Source organism: Perissodus microlepis, chromosome 5, assembly GCF_051167445.1.
Source record: "Perissodus microlepis isolate ML-2025 ecotype Zambia chromosome 5, ASM5116744v1, whole genome shotgun sequence".
Classification (NCBI taxonomy): domain Eukaryota; kingdom Metazoa; phylum Chordata; class Actinopteri; order Cichliformes; family Cichlidae; genus Perissodus; species Perissodus microlepis.
Genome location: NC_140465.1, coordinates 30376682 through 30393016, shown reverse-complemented (window position 1 = coordinate 30393016; position 16335 = coordinate 30376682). Strand labels below are relative to the sequence as shown.

Here is a 16335-nt window from a genome sequence, read left to right as displayed (position 1 = left end):
TGGACTCAAGTGGCATGTATTATAGCTGAACACAGTACGGTATCCATGGATTTGTACCCAGCCAGCTCTACACTCACTACAAATCCTAAAAGAGGTTTGGGATTGTTTAGCTTTTTCTCTTGCATTAGCAATATGTCAAGATTTCCACTAACAACTCTGTTTACAGGATTTTTTTCCTGGCATCAAATGGGCCTTCAGTGGGGTGATCATGGTGTACAGCTAAAACAATGAGTCTATGTCTCATTATTTGTCCGGAATCCATGCATTTTAAAAAATTATTTCTGAACATTATAAATAAAAATCTAAACAGAAAAGCAACATTTTGAAATGATTTAACTTGTCAGCCTCAGTTCTTAAAATTAGTGCTTAGATGGGGTACTATTGTAACAGTAAATGTCAGCAAGTATACATTCACTGAAGCAGTTTAAATGTTTCGTTGAGATTTTCCTTGACTTTTAGGTGACGAAATGATAAGGACTTTCCCACACGCGAGGAGTAGACGAAGAACTAAGCAAGAAGAGCTCAGTAAATCAGAATATAAATATGATACCATAAAGACCTTAAAATGAATGCAGTTATTGTGTTATGTCTGTATGTGAATTGTGCTTGTATGCTTGAGAGGTTTGATCTTTGTACAATCCAAGCTGCTATTTTTGTTCCTGAATAACATATTTCCATTTATAATGAATGGAAAAGACCTCCTGCCATTGTCTTCTTTGCTATCCTTCTACCTTCCTCAGACAGTCTTCCCTTTGGGGATATACTCATGTAAACCAGATTTCCCTGTTTCGTCTTCATTGTTTGTGCTTCCTGCAATATGGGCCTTCTCTGAGTTGATTCACTCGGTTTTAGAGTGCCACCGGGTTCACGTCCTTACCAGCATGCTCAGCACTAAACCCATGGGTGAACTAAAATACCACGATCATGCCCCCTCCTCAGGTCCAAGGTCAAGCTATATGTATTTCAACATATATCTTCTTTGCTTAGTGTTTGCACAACTGCTTTGAATGGCCTCCATTTCACCATAACAAAGATTAATGTGTTTTCATTTCATTCAGGCTTGTTGTTACAGTTGTTGGCATAGTAAGAGCTGCTTTTACAGCCGCTCTGGTATAGTCTGTGACACTGCTTCTCATTGCTTTGACGATGTTTACTATCTTCCTCGTGGTGATAAAAATAAAAATAAAATGGGCTGGAGACACACTGTATGGTGAGAGACACACCGTGGTTTCTGTCTCTTTAAGATCGTGATGGCTTCTCTGCAGCTCCCTTAAGGTCACTCGCCCTCCTTAGGCCGCCTGCCAGCTGCCATGTTACTGTCAAGCATTTGCAGAAATGCCAGCAAGGCCATTAGTCCAGAGCGTTTTCAGCAGTCAGCAGTCTGGACAGTGTGAGCTGCACAGTGATGCAGAAAAACAAAGAGTCTGGCCCATATAAAACTACAAAACACAGTACTTTCCCGTCTTTGTTTCCTATTACTTGTTATTGTTCACTTCTGCTTTGATTTATTTCCTCCCATTCCCTCTGTGAGCACTCAGGCTACAGCCGCATGGGACACGATGATGAAGGAAAACCTCCTTTTTAACTGTGAATGTGACAGCTTGTGATTCAAGCCGTCATTTTTAAAATATGTCGAGATGAATCAAATTACAGTTTCTCCATGTTCCCTCTGGTGTCTCCCAGCTGCTTCATGCATTGTTTTCTGTCTCTTGGGGTACAGCAGCATCTGGTGGTCAGCTGAGGAAATGACACTTTGTTTTTGATAGTGACACTAATTTTTAATCTCTATTTTTAAATGAAAGCAGGAAGGAAACCACAGGGCTTGTGGTTATAACCAGATCTCTAGGTTCAGTAGTCTTTTTGTAATGCAGTGTGACTGTGCAGTTACACCTACCTGAATTAAGACTGCACATTTTTGTTTGTTCTGAATCTCTTTGAATTTCCATCTTCCGTGTTTCTCCACAGAGTTGATGCTAAAAATAAAAAAAAAATGTGCACAGATGGTGAATAGCTGATTATAGTAATCCCAGTTGAACAGTCATGCCATCATGTTTGTCTGCAAGTTCATGGGGGGACCTGTTGCTTGATGAAAATCCTCTTACAACTTGTATCACGTGACTACTTTGTGGGCTTCACTGTGTATATGGAGGCTTGTGAGTAGATGAGACACCGTTGCCTAAGAACCACACACATACTAAAGAATTGTATGTCTATAAATAAGTACATTTTGGTTGTAATACGTATAAATATGTACAAGTAGGTTTAAAATCACACGATTTTTGCTGGATATCTTACAATTTATGCCTCGCCACAAACACGTCATGAAAGAGGCCTGGACGGATGGCAAGTACAGTATGTAAACATTCCATGCAGCACTTTAGAGCTTTTCATAGTCCTTACCATGCAATCATTTTTCATCTTTTTTTTTCTTTTTCTCCTCATGCCGTCCATCAGGTTTATGGATGATAAATGGTTATTACTGCGCTACCACACTCAGTTTCCAATGATACAGGCCAAGTAGCGCTAAACCAATAAGAAGGGAAAGCTTTATGTGCTGCTATCGGGTGGACCTACTTAGGCCCAGTGACTTGTTAATCTAATATATCCACCATTGCATTTGCAGGCTATAGCAAGGGTAAGAGTTTGACTGCTTTATAAATTGTTTCTTTACTGCTTTATTAATTGTTTTTGTAAAACTGTCATGGACTGAATGATTCTTCTTAATGCTTCTCAAGCTTCCTTATTCTTCCTTGAAATGAAACAAAATATCTTTGGGTCTTGGACTTTTGGGTTTTTATTGGGATTAACAACTCATCAAAAAAATAAATAAATAAAAACATCACTAACTGTCAGCTTTGTTGACATTTCACATATTTAGAAGTAATTGGTTCCGAAATCCGAATCAGAGAAACTTTATTAATCCCAGAGGGTAATTGAGTTGTCATAGCAGCAAATATACAACAAACAGTAGAAACCGAGTTATGACAGATAAATATTAAGATAGATAGATAAATATAGAGATATAGGCATAAATATGAATATACATATAAAAATAAAATGGCAAGTATGTGTGCAAATATGTAGTGGTGTACAAAAGTGACAGAGTGCATTGATGTGTGATTAATTGTGTTCCACACGTGTGGATCTGACCCAAGTGGATGAATTAAAGAGTCTGATAGCAGCGGGAAGGAACGACCTACTGTAATGTTCCCTCAGATAGCGAGGTTGAAGAAGCCTGTTGCTGAAACTGCTCTTCAGATTGTCCAGTGTGTTATGGAGGGGGTGGGATTCATTGTCTGTGATTGCCAACAGTCTTGCCAGCATACTGTCACTAATCATCTCCTCCTGGGTGACGAGCTTTATGCCAACAACAGACTCGGCCTTCCTGATGCGTTTGTTTAGTCTGTTTGCTTTGATGCACCCCAGCACGCCACAGCAAAGAAGGTGGTGCTCGCAACAACAAACTGATAAAACATATAGAGCAGCCTGCTGCATACATTGAAGGATCTGAGCCTTTGCAGAAAGTAAAGCCAGCTCAGACCCTCTTTGTAGGCAGTGTCTGTGTTGGAAGACCGCTCCAGCTTGTGATCCAGATTGCAACATTGCAAGCCAAGATACTGCTGACTGTAGGTGTGACACACAGTACATTGGGGGCACGTTGCCCTGAAGCTGTTTATGAAGCTGCCACTGGCATGAAAACCTTGAAAAGAAAATTTTCATGTAGTTTTCTGAATGGTTGAAACACGTGACAAACAACTCTTCTCCCTCCTCCCGAGCCTTTCTTGGTTTCTCCCGTTGACGTGTTCCTGCAGAGCAGATGGCTTTACACATAAATCCTATTAACAACTTTCTGCTGATGGAGATGCAGTGAGCACAGGGTTTTCTCTCTCTGTCATCATCTCCCCTGAGAGGTCTGCTTTTTTATTTTCTAAGCCATAAAAAGAAGCGGTGGGAGAGCTGAATTTGGAGGCCACGTCATGTCTGCAGAGAAGGTAAAAGGTTGAACTTAGGTTTTTGTAGATTTTCTTGAAAAAAATATTATAATAAGATTACTTTTCTCTGGACTTTAAGCTCCTCAGGGATGAAATGTGCCAATATTTTGTGTAGTTGTACAACTGACCAAAATTAACTACACTTGTGACTGTTGTTGGTGAAGTCTAAACTTACAAAATGAGCATCAATAATCATAAGTGCTATACCAATAGACATATATAATAAACAAATGTGGTAATGTGGCTAAAGTGTCCAGTGATATTTGATAACTTTAATGCAACAATTCATCACAATACAGCAAATGTCAAATCTGCTGCCATAACTCTGAGATGCGGATTTCCTGTGGACGCAAATAGGCCTGCATTTAATAGGATTACTTTTCCCGTCTCCGGTGGTAGCGATCACACTGACGTCGTTGTCTGTGACTTTAGATGGTGACATATTGTTCCTGTCACTTAGCACAAAAGTTTAGTCCTGAGACTCAATAAATGTATAAGATGTTTGGTAAAATAAAACCCTTTTAATTTAATATCACTGATGTAGGCTGTGTGTATTTTACTCAAAAAATATCAAGGCTAATCTCATTGCTTAGATGATTTTTTTTTTTAAATAAATAGATATTTCAGAAAGGACTATTTATGGCATTGGACATATCTTCAGTTGAATGGGATTCATGTTTTCAAAATGTTAATACTATGTATAAAGAAACAGGCAGTAGATTTATTCAACTTAAGATAATCCATAGGTGGCATCGAACACCGCAACAATTGTATAAATGGAACCTGGCCTCTACGGACGAATGTTGGAGATGTGATGGTCAAAATGCTTCGATTTTACATATCTTATGGAGCTGTTCAGCACTTCAGGATTGGTGGGAAAATATAATGGAGGTAATTTTCAGTGTTTTACAAAGGAGATTTGGTATCTCACCAAAACTGTCCATACTTGGTATAACCACAGATTTTTCTGATGGAGATTTTTCCAGTTATACAAAAAGATGGATTATTTTGGCTCTTACTACGGCCAAACGGGTCCTGCTAAGACATTGGCGGAAAAAGAACCCCCCTCCCTATGAAGAGTTGTTAAAGACAATGGCTAAGTTGGCGTCTTACGAAAAAGTGACTTATGGTTTATTAGACTAATTGCATCAATATGATTGTATTTGGTCCCCCTTTACAAGCTGGCTTTCTGTAACTTGAAGAACAGAGGAGTAATGACAGAGTGGTGGTGTGGGGATTGGTGTGCGAAGAAAGAATAGGATAACTTCCCTTTGTTTTGGTTTTTGTTTTGTTTGTACTTTATATGTACTTTATAATGTACTTTATATTTCAGAATCAGAATTGAGTATAAAATACTTTCTCGTAATTTACGATCCCATTTTAGCTCTCACGTTTTCATCAGGGAATCGCAGTAGGCATGACTTCATCACAAAGCAGTGCAGTGGGTGTTTTCTCCAGGGCTTGAAGGCCTTGGCAGGTTTCATAAAATTGTTGCAAAACCTGTTTGTTTCTCCTTTTCTTGTGTTTCTTATGAAACGGTCTCATCAAGAATAGAAACAGATTGTTCAGTTCTAGACGAGACAGACTTACATGCATCACATCATTATTACCTCATGCCCTGTTTCTCCATTAACTTCCTTTAAACAGTCTTTATGCTGATTTACAAATCAAAAGCTAAACTTATCAGGCAGATTTGACGGGAGCTACCAGTGCAAAATAAACTTTCATTTCATTTGAATCATTTAGAATAGAAAAAAAATAATGATACCACTTCTGTTCATCTTTTTATTGTCTTTCTTCCCACTGCTTTCCTCACATCTGAATTTGTGATGGTGAGTTGTTACTTATAACAGTCTCACTAGTTTGACTAAATCTTTCACTGCATTTTATGTCTTACCATTTTAATTTAGCTCAGTTGTAGTAAGGGCTCTATGAGTATTGCCAATAATCTTTTTTGTGTGCTTAAAGAAAATCTATAGAAACCAAAAAAGAAGAAAGAAGAGGCCAATGGTACAACAGAAGCCAAGCTGAATGGAATTGAGACCAAGCCCAAAAAAGCTAAGACAAAGAAGAATGAAGATGTAGCCAAAGAGGACAGTTCTGCCATTCAGAGTGAGGAGATAAAAACAACTTTTACTATCTCATCTCTATTGTAGTCTAACGAAAGCAGTTACATATCTTTTTCCTTATCAACATTACAGATGGGAAGAAAGTAAAGAAAAAGAAGCTAGAAAAAGACAAAGAGGAACCAGAAAAGGAAAGACAGACTAAAAAGAAAGCAAAAAGTGCTCCAAAAAAGAAAAAAGGTAAGTCAACAATGACTGTAATATTGAGTTTTCACTGGGATGTGTTAAAGCTGGGGTGTGTTTCCTATACAATGACACTTTAAGTAACTCCCACAAAAATACGCCATGTAATTTCAATGTAGATTGAGTGCACTAATTTCCATTACTATAGATTCAGACTCAGATGATGACGATGAAGAGGACGGTGAAGATACTCCGAAAAAGAAAACTAAGAAAAAAACAACCAAGGATAGTTCTCCATCTGCAAGTTCCACCCGAGAGAAGAAAACTAAAACTAAAGGTATGACGATGAGGAGAAGAAAGCTGCTGTCTAAAGGGCGTTAATGGTGTGCTCTAAACAGAAGTTATATGACCAGATTGTAATTAAGAGGATTAGATGATGTTATTGTGTAATGGCGTGTGAGCCATTTAGTGGAAACACTTACTTACTTGGCTGTGTTGTCACATAATAATGAAGTAAGTGGTTTTCCTCTAAGTAATTAACTGTGGAAAATGTAATTAATTATTGCAGCATGATGTTACACACCAGCATGTTTTTGAAGTAAGTGAATAAAATATTCTGAATAAATAAACAGAATAATTAATCGGAAAACTGAATCAGTGAAATAATCCAAACAGAACTGAATTTTTGATGTGAAGCCATGTTTTCTAAGAGATATTTTCTTTATTCCATCCCATCATCACTTTCAGGTGTTGCTAGAATGTGGATATTTTTAGTCCTGCTAACAGCATGGCTTTAGCAGTGTGAGTCATTCAGTAGGTCTGTTCACAACTTTTATCCAGATTGAACAAACTACTTAATCTACTGTGGATTCCCAGATAATGTGTCCAAGTGAACCTTAAGTTTGACATTTTTGTGGTTTTATGTTGTGGCATCACCATATAAAATTTCACTTGTTGTAATAGTATTGAGTGCTTGAACAGAAGGCAGCATGACATCTTTTCAGTTCATTGCGATGTTTTAGCTCTTCAAGACGCTTCGGTTCTCAAAAAACTCCCAGGTATTTAACCCCCAGTGATAGCTGTCCTCTTGGAGGTGATCCTAATGGTGACTGACCCACTGTTAATCATGTGAGTCATCATGACGTGAGCCAAGATGTGAAAAAAGGCGTGGGTCATTGCCATCATCGGGGTCAAGGTGTGAAACCTTGCACCACATTGTCTCACCCCATCATCATGAGAGCTTTTGTGGTTTCTTGAGGCAAGGTGTAAGTGGGGCTTGAAACATCTGAGAAGGGATCACAAGATTACGTTGGAGCTGATAGTTGGTGTTGTATGGTAGAATGTGAGGTTTTTGTTCTTGTAGGCTTCCTCAGTTATTTTAGAACTGAAGAAGCCTCTTACAGAAGGTGAGAGGAAAAACATACAATCTGAAAAGATGTCCAGTTTCCGTCTTTTCAGTCATTCAAGATTACCATGACCTGGTTGACTGAGAATATACACAGACATACTCTAGCTATTCACTGTAGTGCTTTATAAAATGTCTGGATTTTTGACATGATTTCTCCTAACTATACTTAACTATATTCTACCTGTACTTTGTCTTTTTTGCTGTTAATAAATGTGAACGTGCTAAACTAAGATGGTAAACATGATACAGAATGAAACCCCTGAGCATGTTGACACTGTGAACATGTTAAGGTGTAAACATGAATACTTTACTCAGGGTGCTTATAACCTTCTCCCACCAGTCTTTGCTTCTGTTCCCTTCATTTATTTGCTCAGTGAACCTGAGCATAAGATATTTGGAAATGATGTTGCTATAATTATTCCCAAAGCGCTCTAACTCACCTGTTTGTCAAGAATTTTGCAGTGAGCTGGTTTTAGCAGGACTCATTCTTTGATTGCAGAAATGAACTATTGGCTCAAATCTCTGCATGAGATACAGTATTTATAATAGAAGATTGGCCACACAATTACTTATGTGATCAATCTCAAAATGCTCTCCAAAGCATTTTGTCACCTTTCACCTCATTTTGTTTTTTCTGCTTGCAGCTTTAATAGTTTTGTTCATGGTTGTCCTGTTGTCAGCTTTCCTTGACAGCTCTAAAACTCACTGTGCACTCTTGCTCAGTCACAAACAACAGGAACAGTGAAAATAGTGGAGATTTAAAAAGAAAAAAAACAGCCAGATATTATACTCAAGATACAGGAGACAGTTAAATATTAGGTAACTGTAAACTTAACTCTTAAGTGAATGCTAATGTTACTCTGTAATTTACTTGGCAGGGAGTTAGAAAGGTTTTTACCAGTGTAGCAGTGCATACCTTAGCGGATGTTTAACTATGTTTTTTTAATCCCCAAAGTTCAACACTGCCAAAAACATTCAGGGAGGACTAACAACTTTTAGCAGTCTAAACGGGAGTAAGTCTAAACGGGAGGGCATGTTGGGACAAATTCGTCATTGTGGAAAACGTTTTAAGAGGAAGCACTGAGAGTGTTACGAGTGTAATCGAGGTTCTGAGAAATTTGCTCCACAGATTTGCGCAAGGAATTTGTTCAAATCCTTCACTTCACTTTGATGTCCTCCCAGTTATACACTCCTTGTTTTAGCAGCTTGGATCCTATAAAGGTAAACAAACTGAGGGCTAAAATATGTCGTCTGCGTCCCAGTTTGCTTCATCAGCTTTTCCTTAACTCTGAAAATTAATAAAAGGTACTACTATAATGGAAACTTAACATCTAAATTTGGGTGGATCCAAGCTGAGCGCTAGTCACTCTCACATTCGCATGCTGTCCGAATCTGGGTCAAGATGGCATGCTCCAAGTTAGTTCTGTTGCTACACATCTGTCTCACACATAAATCTTTGTTGACTTAACTGATAACAGTTTGCATTTTTTGGAACTCACACCATAGTGTTCACTAAGATTACTCTCTACGCTCTACAAGTGAATTTACATTTTGTTACATTTCTCAGTGTGTGCTTCCAATTCTTCAGGTTATCACATTTAAGAATAGACAACATTTTTATTAAACTATATACTTTTTTTCCTTAGATGACAAAGATTCTGATGGAAAAGAAAAAAAATCCAAGTCAAAGGAAAAAGACAAGAAGAAGGAACCAGCTTCAATGTTCCAGATAAATGAAGACAAAAACTCAAAAAGCAAAAAGAAAGGTGATTGCATTTTTTAAACTGATGAACTGTAAAACTCTGTCTTTGTTTACTTTACCAAATGCTTTGCCGCATAGCATCCATCTTGATGCTTGATGTTAAAATGACAAAAATTGAGACACTTTACACTTGTTTACTGAACAGCGGCCAAATCGGAAAGTGATGACAGTGAAGAAGAAACAAAGTCAACCAGATCAAAGAAAAAATCCAACTCTGGCTCTGCATCGATGTTTCAAACATCAGCAGATAAGGACAAAGACAAGAAGACAAAGAAAAAAGGCAAGTTTATTACTAAAGCTTTCCTCTGTTGTATTCACAGACAAGCGTATAACAGCTCTGTTGTTTTTTTCAGCAAAGGCAGACGAAAGCGATGATTCTGAATCAGAAAAAGAAGAAAAAACAAAGAAGAAGAAGGGCAAAGGGAAGAAGAAAAAAGTATCTGACTTCAAACAAATCAACCACAACATTTTAGTCACTTAATGTCATATTACACTTTAACTTTCATTCAGAGTGGACCATGTTTTGAAATGTTCTTATCTATTCTTCTTTATCAGGAGCGCTCTCCCTCACCTGAAATTGAATTTGACAACTTGGAGAAGTTTGTGATGGAGCCAGCTCCGCAGGGTGTGACTGTGAAATGCAGAGTGACTCGGGATCAGAGAGGGATGGATAAGAGCCTCTACCCTTTGTATTACCTTCATCTAGACAATGAAAAAAAGGTCAGTATCTTGTTTTAAAAAGTTGCAAAATGCAGACCAAAATTGTAAACACAGTACAACAGCACGTTCAGTAGTTCTCCTTTCATTTATTAATTTTAATTACAGCTATCATGGACAATTGTCATTTGTCGGTGTCCTGTCCCCCCCCCCCCCTCTTTCTTTCTTTCTTTGTAGACGTTTCTACTGGCTGGACGGAAGAGAAAGAAAAGTACAACTTCAAATTACCTCATCTCCATCGATGCCACAGATTTATCAAGAGGAGGCGAGAATTTTGTGGGAAAGCTGAGGTAAAAGGATTTTTGTTTAAATTGCAAAGCAGGTAAACAAACTGTCACATATAAAGTATTAATTAGGTGCATTTTAACTGAATGTGTTTTATACATTGCCTAGGTCAAATTTAATGGGGACTAAGTTCACTGTGTTTGACAACGCTGTGAATCCAGAAAAAGCTCTTCCAGACATGTCTAATGCTCGGCAAGAGTTAGCAGGCATCATCTACGTAAGTCATTTTACTGCAGAACGTTTAACTACAGTACATTGTATGAATAATAGGAACTGTATTTGATTTTGTTTTGGTTATTTCTGACAACAGGAAACCAATGTCTTAGGAATAAAAGGACCCAGAAGGATGACTGTCATCATTCCAGGAATGAGCAAAGACAACGAGCGAGTACCCCTCCGACCAAGAAATGTAAATTCATTGTAAATACAATCATATAAAACACCAGGTCAATGAGGGCAAAAGATAAAGGCCTATATGAAAATTCAATATGAATTGAGTAGCAGTAGCATAAACTCAGCCACTTATAACATTGCTAAACACCTTGCTACCATCCTTGCTCCTCTTGTGGGGAACACCCCACACCACATCAAGAACTCCACCGACTTCACTGACAAGGTCCAGAAACTTACCCTGGATCCAGATGAAACCATGGTGTCCTTTGATGTAGTCTCTCTCTTCACTTGCATACCCACCACGGAGGCCGTGGAGACTGTCAGAAAACGACTACAAGAAGACAGCTCCTTGGAGGACAGGACCAACTTCACACCCGATCAGATTTGCACACTGTTAGACCTCTGCCTCACCACTACATATTTCAAATACAACGAAGGCTTTTACAGACAAAAACATGGCTGTGCCATGGGCTCCCCCGTGTCACCTATTGTAGCCAACCTTTACATGGAGGAAGTGGAAAGGAAGGCTCTTGGCTCTTTCAAAGGAAGAGTACCCAGCCACTGGTACAGATATGTGGACGACACCTGGGTCAAAATCAAGACACAAGAAGTGGAATCCTTCACTGCGCACATTAACGCTGTGGATAAAAACATCAAGTTCACCAGGGAAGACACAAAGGACAACTGTTTGCCTTTCCTGGACTGCGCTGTGCACATTGAAGAGAACGGCAAACTCAACATCGAAGTTTACCGGAAGCCCACACACACGGACCAGTACCTCCTCTTTGACTCCCATCACCCTTTGGAACACAAACTTGGAGTAATTAGGACCCTACACCACCGGGCAGAACATGTTCCCTCTAAGCCTGAAGGAAAAAAGAAGGAACACACACATGTAAAGGAAGCACTCAAAACGTGCGGCTATCCTAAATGGGCGTTCTTAAAGTCAGCAAAGAGGCACAGAAAAGAAGACCAGACACCAGCGAGGGAGGATAAGAAGGACAGACGCAACAACATTGTCATCCCCTATGTAGCCGGTGTATCAGAAAAACTTAGGAGAGTTTTCTCCAAGCATGACATCCCGGTGCATTTCAGACCCAGCAACACGCTCAGACAAAAACTGGTTCACCTGAAAGACAAAACGCCAAAACACAGACTTAACAATGTGGTGTATGCTGTACAGTGCAGCGAGGAATGCCCAGACCTCTACATTGGAGAGACCAAACAGCCACTTCACAAGCGCATGGCACAACACAGAAGAGCCACCTCCACAGGACAAGACTCAGCAGTCCATCTGCATCTTAAGGATAAAGGACACTCTTTCGAGGATGCCAATGTTCACATTTTGGACAGAGAGGACAGATGGTTTGAAAGAGGAGTGAAAGAAGCCATCTATGTCCACTGTGATGTGCAAAGCTGCAGTAACTACAGAAGGAATAAAGCTGATGAACCATACCACGAGGATATGGGAAAGAGTTGTTCAAGCTAGATTAAGTAGGGAGTTGATAATAACTGAGCAGCAAATATGGTTTTATATTATGAAAGAGCACAACAGATGCAATATTTGCTTTGAGAGTGTTGATCGTGAAGTGAAGTCCAGGAGTTTTACTGCGTTTTTGTTGATCTAGATATGATAAGGTGCCAAGAGAATAGTGGTGCAACGGATCACAGTTGATCCGTAATCCGAACCGATCACACTCCACGGTTTGGGACACACGTGACTTAAGAGTACAAATGTATACGGTGACTTAAAACCGTGATCCGATCCGAACCGTGAGATTTTGGATTCGTTGCACCACTACAAGAGAAGAACTGTGACATTGCATGAGGAAGGCAGAAGTGGTAGAGAATTATGTGAGGGTAGTGCAGATGGATTCAAGGTGTCTGTGGACTATGATATTTACAGAGGACATTGTGATTTGTAGTGAGGGAGCAGATAGAAGAGAGTTTGGCGAGGTGGAGGTGTGCTGCAGAGAGAAGAGGAATGAGACAGAGAGAGCTTACTACGTGTTCTAACTCTGCACTCTTGTGCAGTCAAGCGTAACACCCAACAACTAAGATTAGTTTTGTTTCTAAAGAATGCAGATAAATAACTGTAATTTGTCATCTTAATCATTAGAATAATTATGTGCTTTACTATTTTTCTGCTTTCAAGCAAAAACAATACATTTGAATATTCACAAATGACTTGTTAAGCCTTGTCTATAGCATTAAGAGCAACACAAGGCCAGTGGGAATGAACTATTTGATGTTGATGTTTACCACTTATGTTTTGTTAATTCTTTGCAGGAATGTGATGGCTTGCTGATAAGATTCCAAAACAGAAGGATGGAAAATCTGATCGAGCTTCACAACAAGACGCCTGTGTGGAACGAAGAGACGGCATCTCATGTGCTAAACTTCAACGGCAGGGTCACCCAAGCCTCCATCAAGAACTTCCAGATAGTCCACAACAAAGATCGTGAGTGGCTTTAGCTTGTCCACAACTACTATATGTTAAATAGTTGGGCAAAGAAATGAAAAGCAGTTTACTGGCAATACATAAAACAACACAAAGATCTACACAACCTAAATGAGTATCTGGGTATTACTGCTGACAATGTCCATCTCCCAATAACCACAGTATATCCTGCAATCAGCAGAATAATGGCCACAAAGTTCAAATCATCTGAGAAATTATTCCCTGAAGAATACAGTGAGTTCAGTGTACTGAAATTGCCTGCACAGTCCCCAGATCTCAATCCACCAGAGCACCTTCGGGATGTGGTGGAACATGAGATTTGCATCATGGATGTGCAGCCGGCTGCATTATGTTATGTCAATATGAAATAAAATCTCTCAAATAAAATCGTAGTTAACCTAACCCCATGCATGTGTTTGGACTGTGGGAAGGTGCTGGAGGAACTGGATTGAACCCATGCACGCACGGCAAGAACATGTTAAGGTGTGCACTGGGGGCAATATTGTTAACCACTGCATTGCTGTGCTGCCCCACAAGGAATTAGGCAGTTTTTAAGCCAACAGCAGGCCTAACCTGGTACTAGCAAACTGTACCTAATAAAGTGGCCAGTTAAATTATGTCTCATAAGACAGACATTGGTCAGTGATTATTTTACTTCTGCCTGTACAACCCTTAGATACAATTTTAAAAAATGATTTCTTCTGAAATTTAGAACTGCAGTTTTTCATATTTGAAATTTCTTATTTATGCCAAATGTTTTGTTTGTTTGTTTGTTTGTCTGTCTGTCTGTCTGTCTGTCTGTCTGTCTGTCTGTCTGTCTGTCTGTTTGTTTGTTTGTTTGTTTGTTTGTTTGTTTGTTTGTTTGTTTTAAAATTTAAAAGTCAATTTTGAAGTTTATATGCTGAACTTGCTTTACAGTCTTTAGACTGACCAAGCAGTTTATGCAGAATAAACGAATATGGGAATTCAGCTTGAATATTTTATATATTTTATTACTTCTAAGTACGTACATTGCCATGATCCATCTCATTAACTCCCTGCCTGCCTACTTACGTACCTACCTACCGAACCACCTACCTATTTATTTATTAAGATAATTACTCCATTAATGAATTCTTTTGCTTTTTCCAGTGGACTACATTGTGATGCAGTTTGGACGAATAGCTGATGACATTTTCACACTGGATTACAACTACCCACTGTGCGCTGTGCAGGCCTTTGCCATCGCACTTTCCAGCTTTGATGGCAAAATCGCTTGTGAATAACACACAAGTCTTCAGTTGTGGACTCACACTTAAACCAGCATACAACAAACCCACATTCACATCAGCTCAACCCAGCGTCTTTGGACTCGCCTACACTTCCTGTGATAGGTGTCGATAACAGCAATGGTTCCTCAAATGTGACAATACCTGCTGTTGTGCTGCTGTTATCCGTGTGAGTGCCCCCAGGTGTAAGAAACAAAATTGTTGTCATGTTATCGTCTGATCTTGCATGACATGGTGCAGAAGAATCCTCTGTTTTTCATTCTCAGTATTTCACTGCAATCATCTGAACTTCTGGGAACTACAGAAAGACACACCATTGGGAGTCCAGTGACTGGAGAGTTATGTTTCAGGGAGATAATTGTACACCTCATTTATGAAGGTGTTTGAAGACTACTAACATCATTAAAGGATGTTAAACCGTGAATTTATTTTTTTTCTTTGTTGTGCTTTGACGTATTGTGTTGCTGTATAGCGCCAATTTTTTGTGTCAAATGTGACCGCAGAAACACCAAATTACAATAAAAATATTTCTCTTTAGGGCAAAATCAAAATTATACTTTGTGACAGTAATCATCTGCACAAAAGACACACTTTTATTTTAAGTTTATTCAATTTTATTTAGTGACTGTGAAACCGTTTTGTGTATCTGTATACATTAATATACACATAGGTGTGAAAATCTTTTTTCTGGGCATGTATGTTACGTTTCTCCAAATATATATGTTTCTAGATAACTGGCTCTAATGTGAACTCCTGTAGGTTTTGTATGTTGTCTTTTTTAATTTCTTTATATTCATAAACATTGCCTTCGCTGCAGGCTTATGGGAATAATTCAAATGAATTAAATTTCCTTGTTAACTAAATCGCTTTGAAGTCAGCTTGTATAAATGTATGTTTTTGTCATGTTTTTGTTGTTGTCATTTTTTATCTTTTCTTGTCGCCCTGATTCACAGTAATATAGTAAATTTAGAGTGCTACTGACTGTTTGCAGATGGTCAGTACCACTCAGTACCACCACAGAATGACAACTCCAAGAAATGCTCCTGCGTGACGAGCAGGTTACCCCAATCCTTCTTCCAACCCTACAAATGGTGTTTTAATGGGTGTTTTTTTTAAATAAAATAAAATAAAAATCTGTTAGAACAGATATTTATAAAATGTGTTTTATAGTTCTATCTTCTCATGTGAAAGAGTGCTTGGCAGATATTCAGTCACATTCCAGTTTCCAGTTTTACAAACACCCACGATTTTCTTCAGTTGCCTGCATGTTGAGAGGAGCTTCACTCAGCATGGAAAAACCTGTTTGAACCGAGGGCCTTCAGAGTAAGTGAGAGGTGTGTATTCTGCCTGAACCTGCTCAGGCAGTTGTCCAGACTCGCAAATTAAATGAAGCCTAAAACTGGCAGCTCCTCTGGAGAGATGCTGTAAGGTGAGTTCTTCCTACCCCATTGTTTTTTTCTGTAATATGAGTAATAGTTAAACAACTGCCAACATTATTGTAGTCATGCTGATACATTTGTACTCTTAGACACAATGTGTGAAAATGACTGTACACTACTGTCTTATATGTGTGTGGAGTATAAACGTTCATAATCTAAAAATGTTGCAACCATTTTATTGACCAACAGAAGGAGCTGTTGCTGGATGGAAAGGTGTGAGTGTAAGCTTATAAGATTTACAGTGATACACACATGGTTACTAGTTAAACCCTCTTTCCAGTAAATAAGCGATAATACGAGGGAGAGCAATATTCATAGTTTCTATGGGAATTTAGTGTAATATGAGCATTTACAGCATATA

General features: G+C 38.8%; 1 protein-coding gene across 1 annotated transcript; it reads left to right on the top strand.

Annotated features, from left to right (window-relative positions):
• Positions 1-2920: 2920 nt before the first annotated feature.
• On the top strand, positions 2921-16289 carry LOC146387590 (tubby-related protein 3-like). Its single transcript, XM_084929323.1, has 13 exons — positions 2921-3992; positions 5972-6104; positions 6194-6298; positions 6450-6578; positions 9296-9415; positions 9557-9691; positions 9765-9847; positions 9967-10131; positions 10306-10418; positions 10522-10630; positions 10724-10822; positions 13096-13267; positions 14399-16289. The coding sequence occupies exons 1-13, from the start codon at positions 3978-3980 to the stop codon at positions 14530-14532; spliced, it is 1512 nt and encodes a 503-aa protein (XP_084785449.1). The 5' UTR covers positions 2921-3977; the 3' UTR covers positions 14533-16289.
• Positions 16290-16335: the final 46 nt, after the last annotated feature.

Excerpts from the sequence above, each read along its gene's own strand:
- LOC146387590 (XM_084929323.1), top strand. Across the intron at positions 6,299-6,449 it reads TGCTCCAAAAAAGAAAAAAG|ATTCAGACTCAGATGATGAC; the intron begins GTAAGTCAACAA and ends CCATTACTATAG. Across the intron at positions 9,848-9,966 it reads GCAAAGGGAAGAAGAAAAAA|GAGCGCTCTCCCTCACCTGA; the intron begins GTATCTGACTTC and ends CTTCTTTATCAG.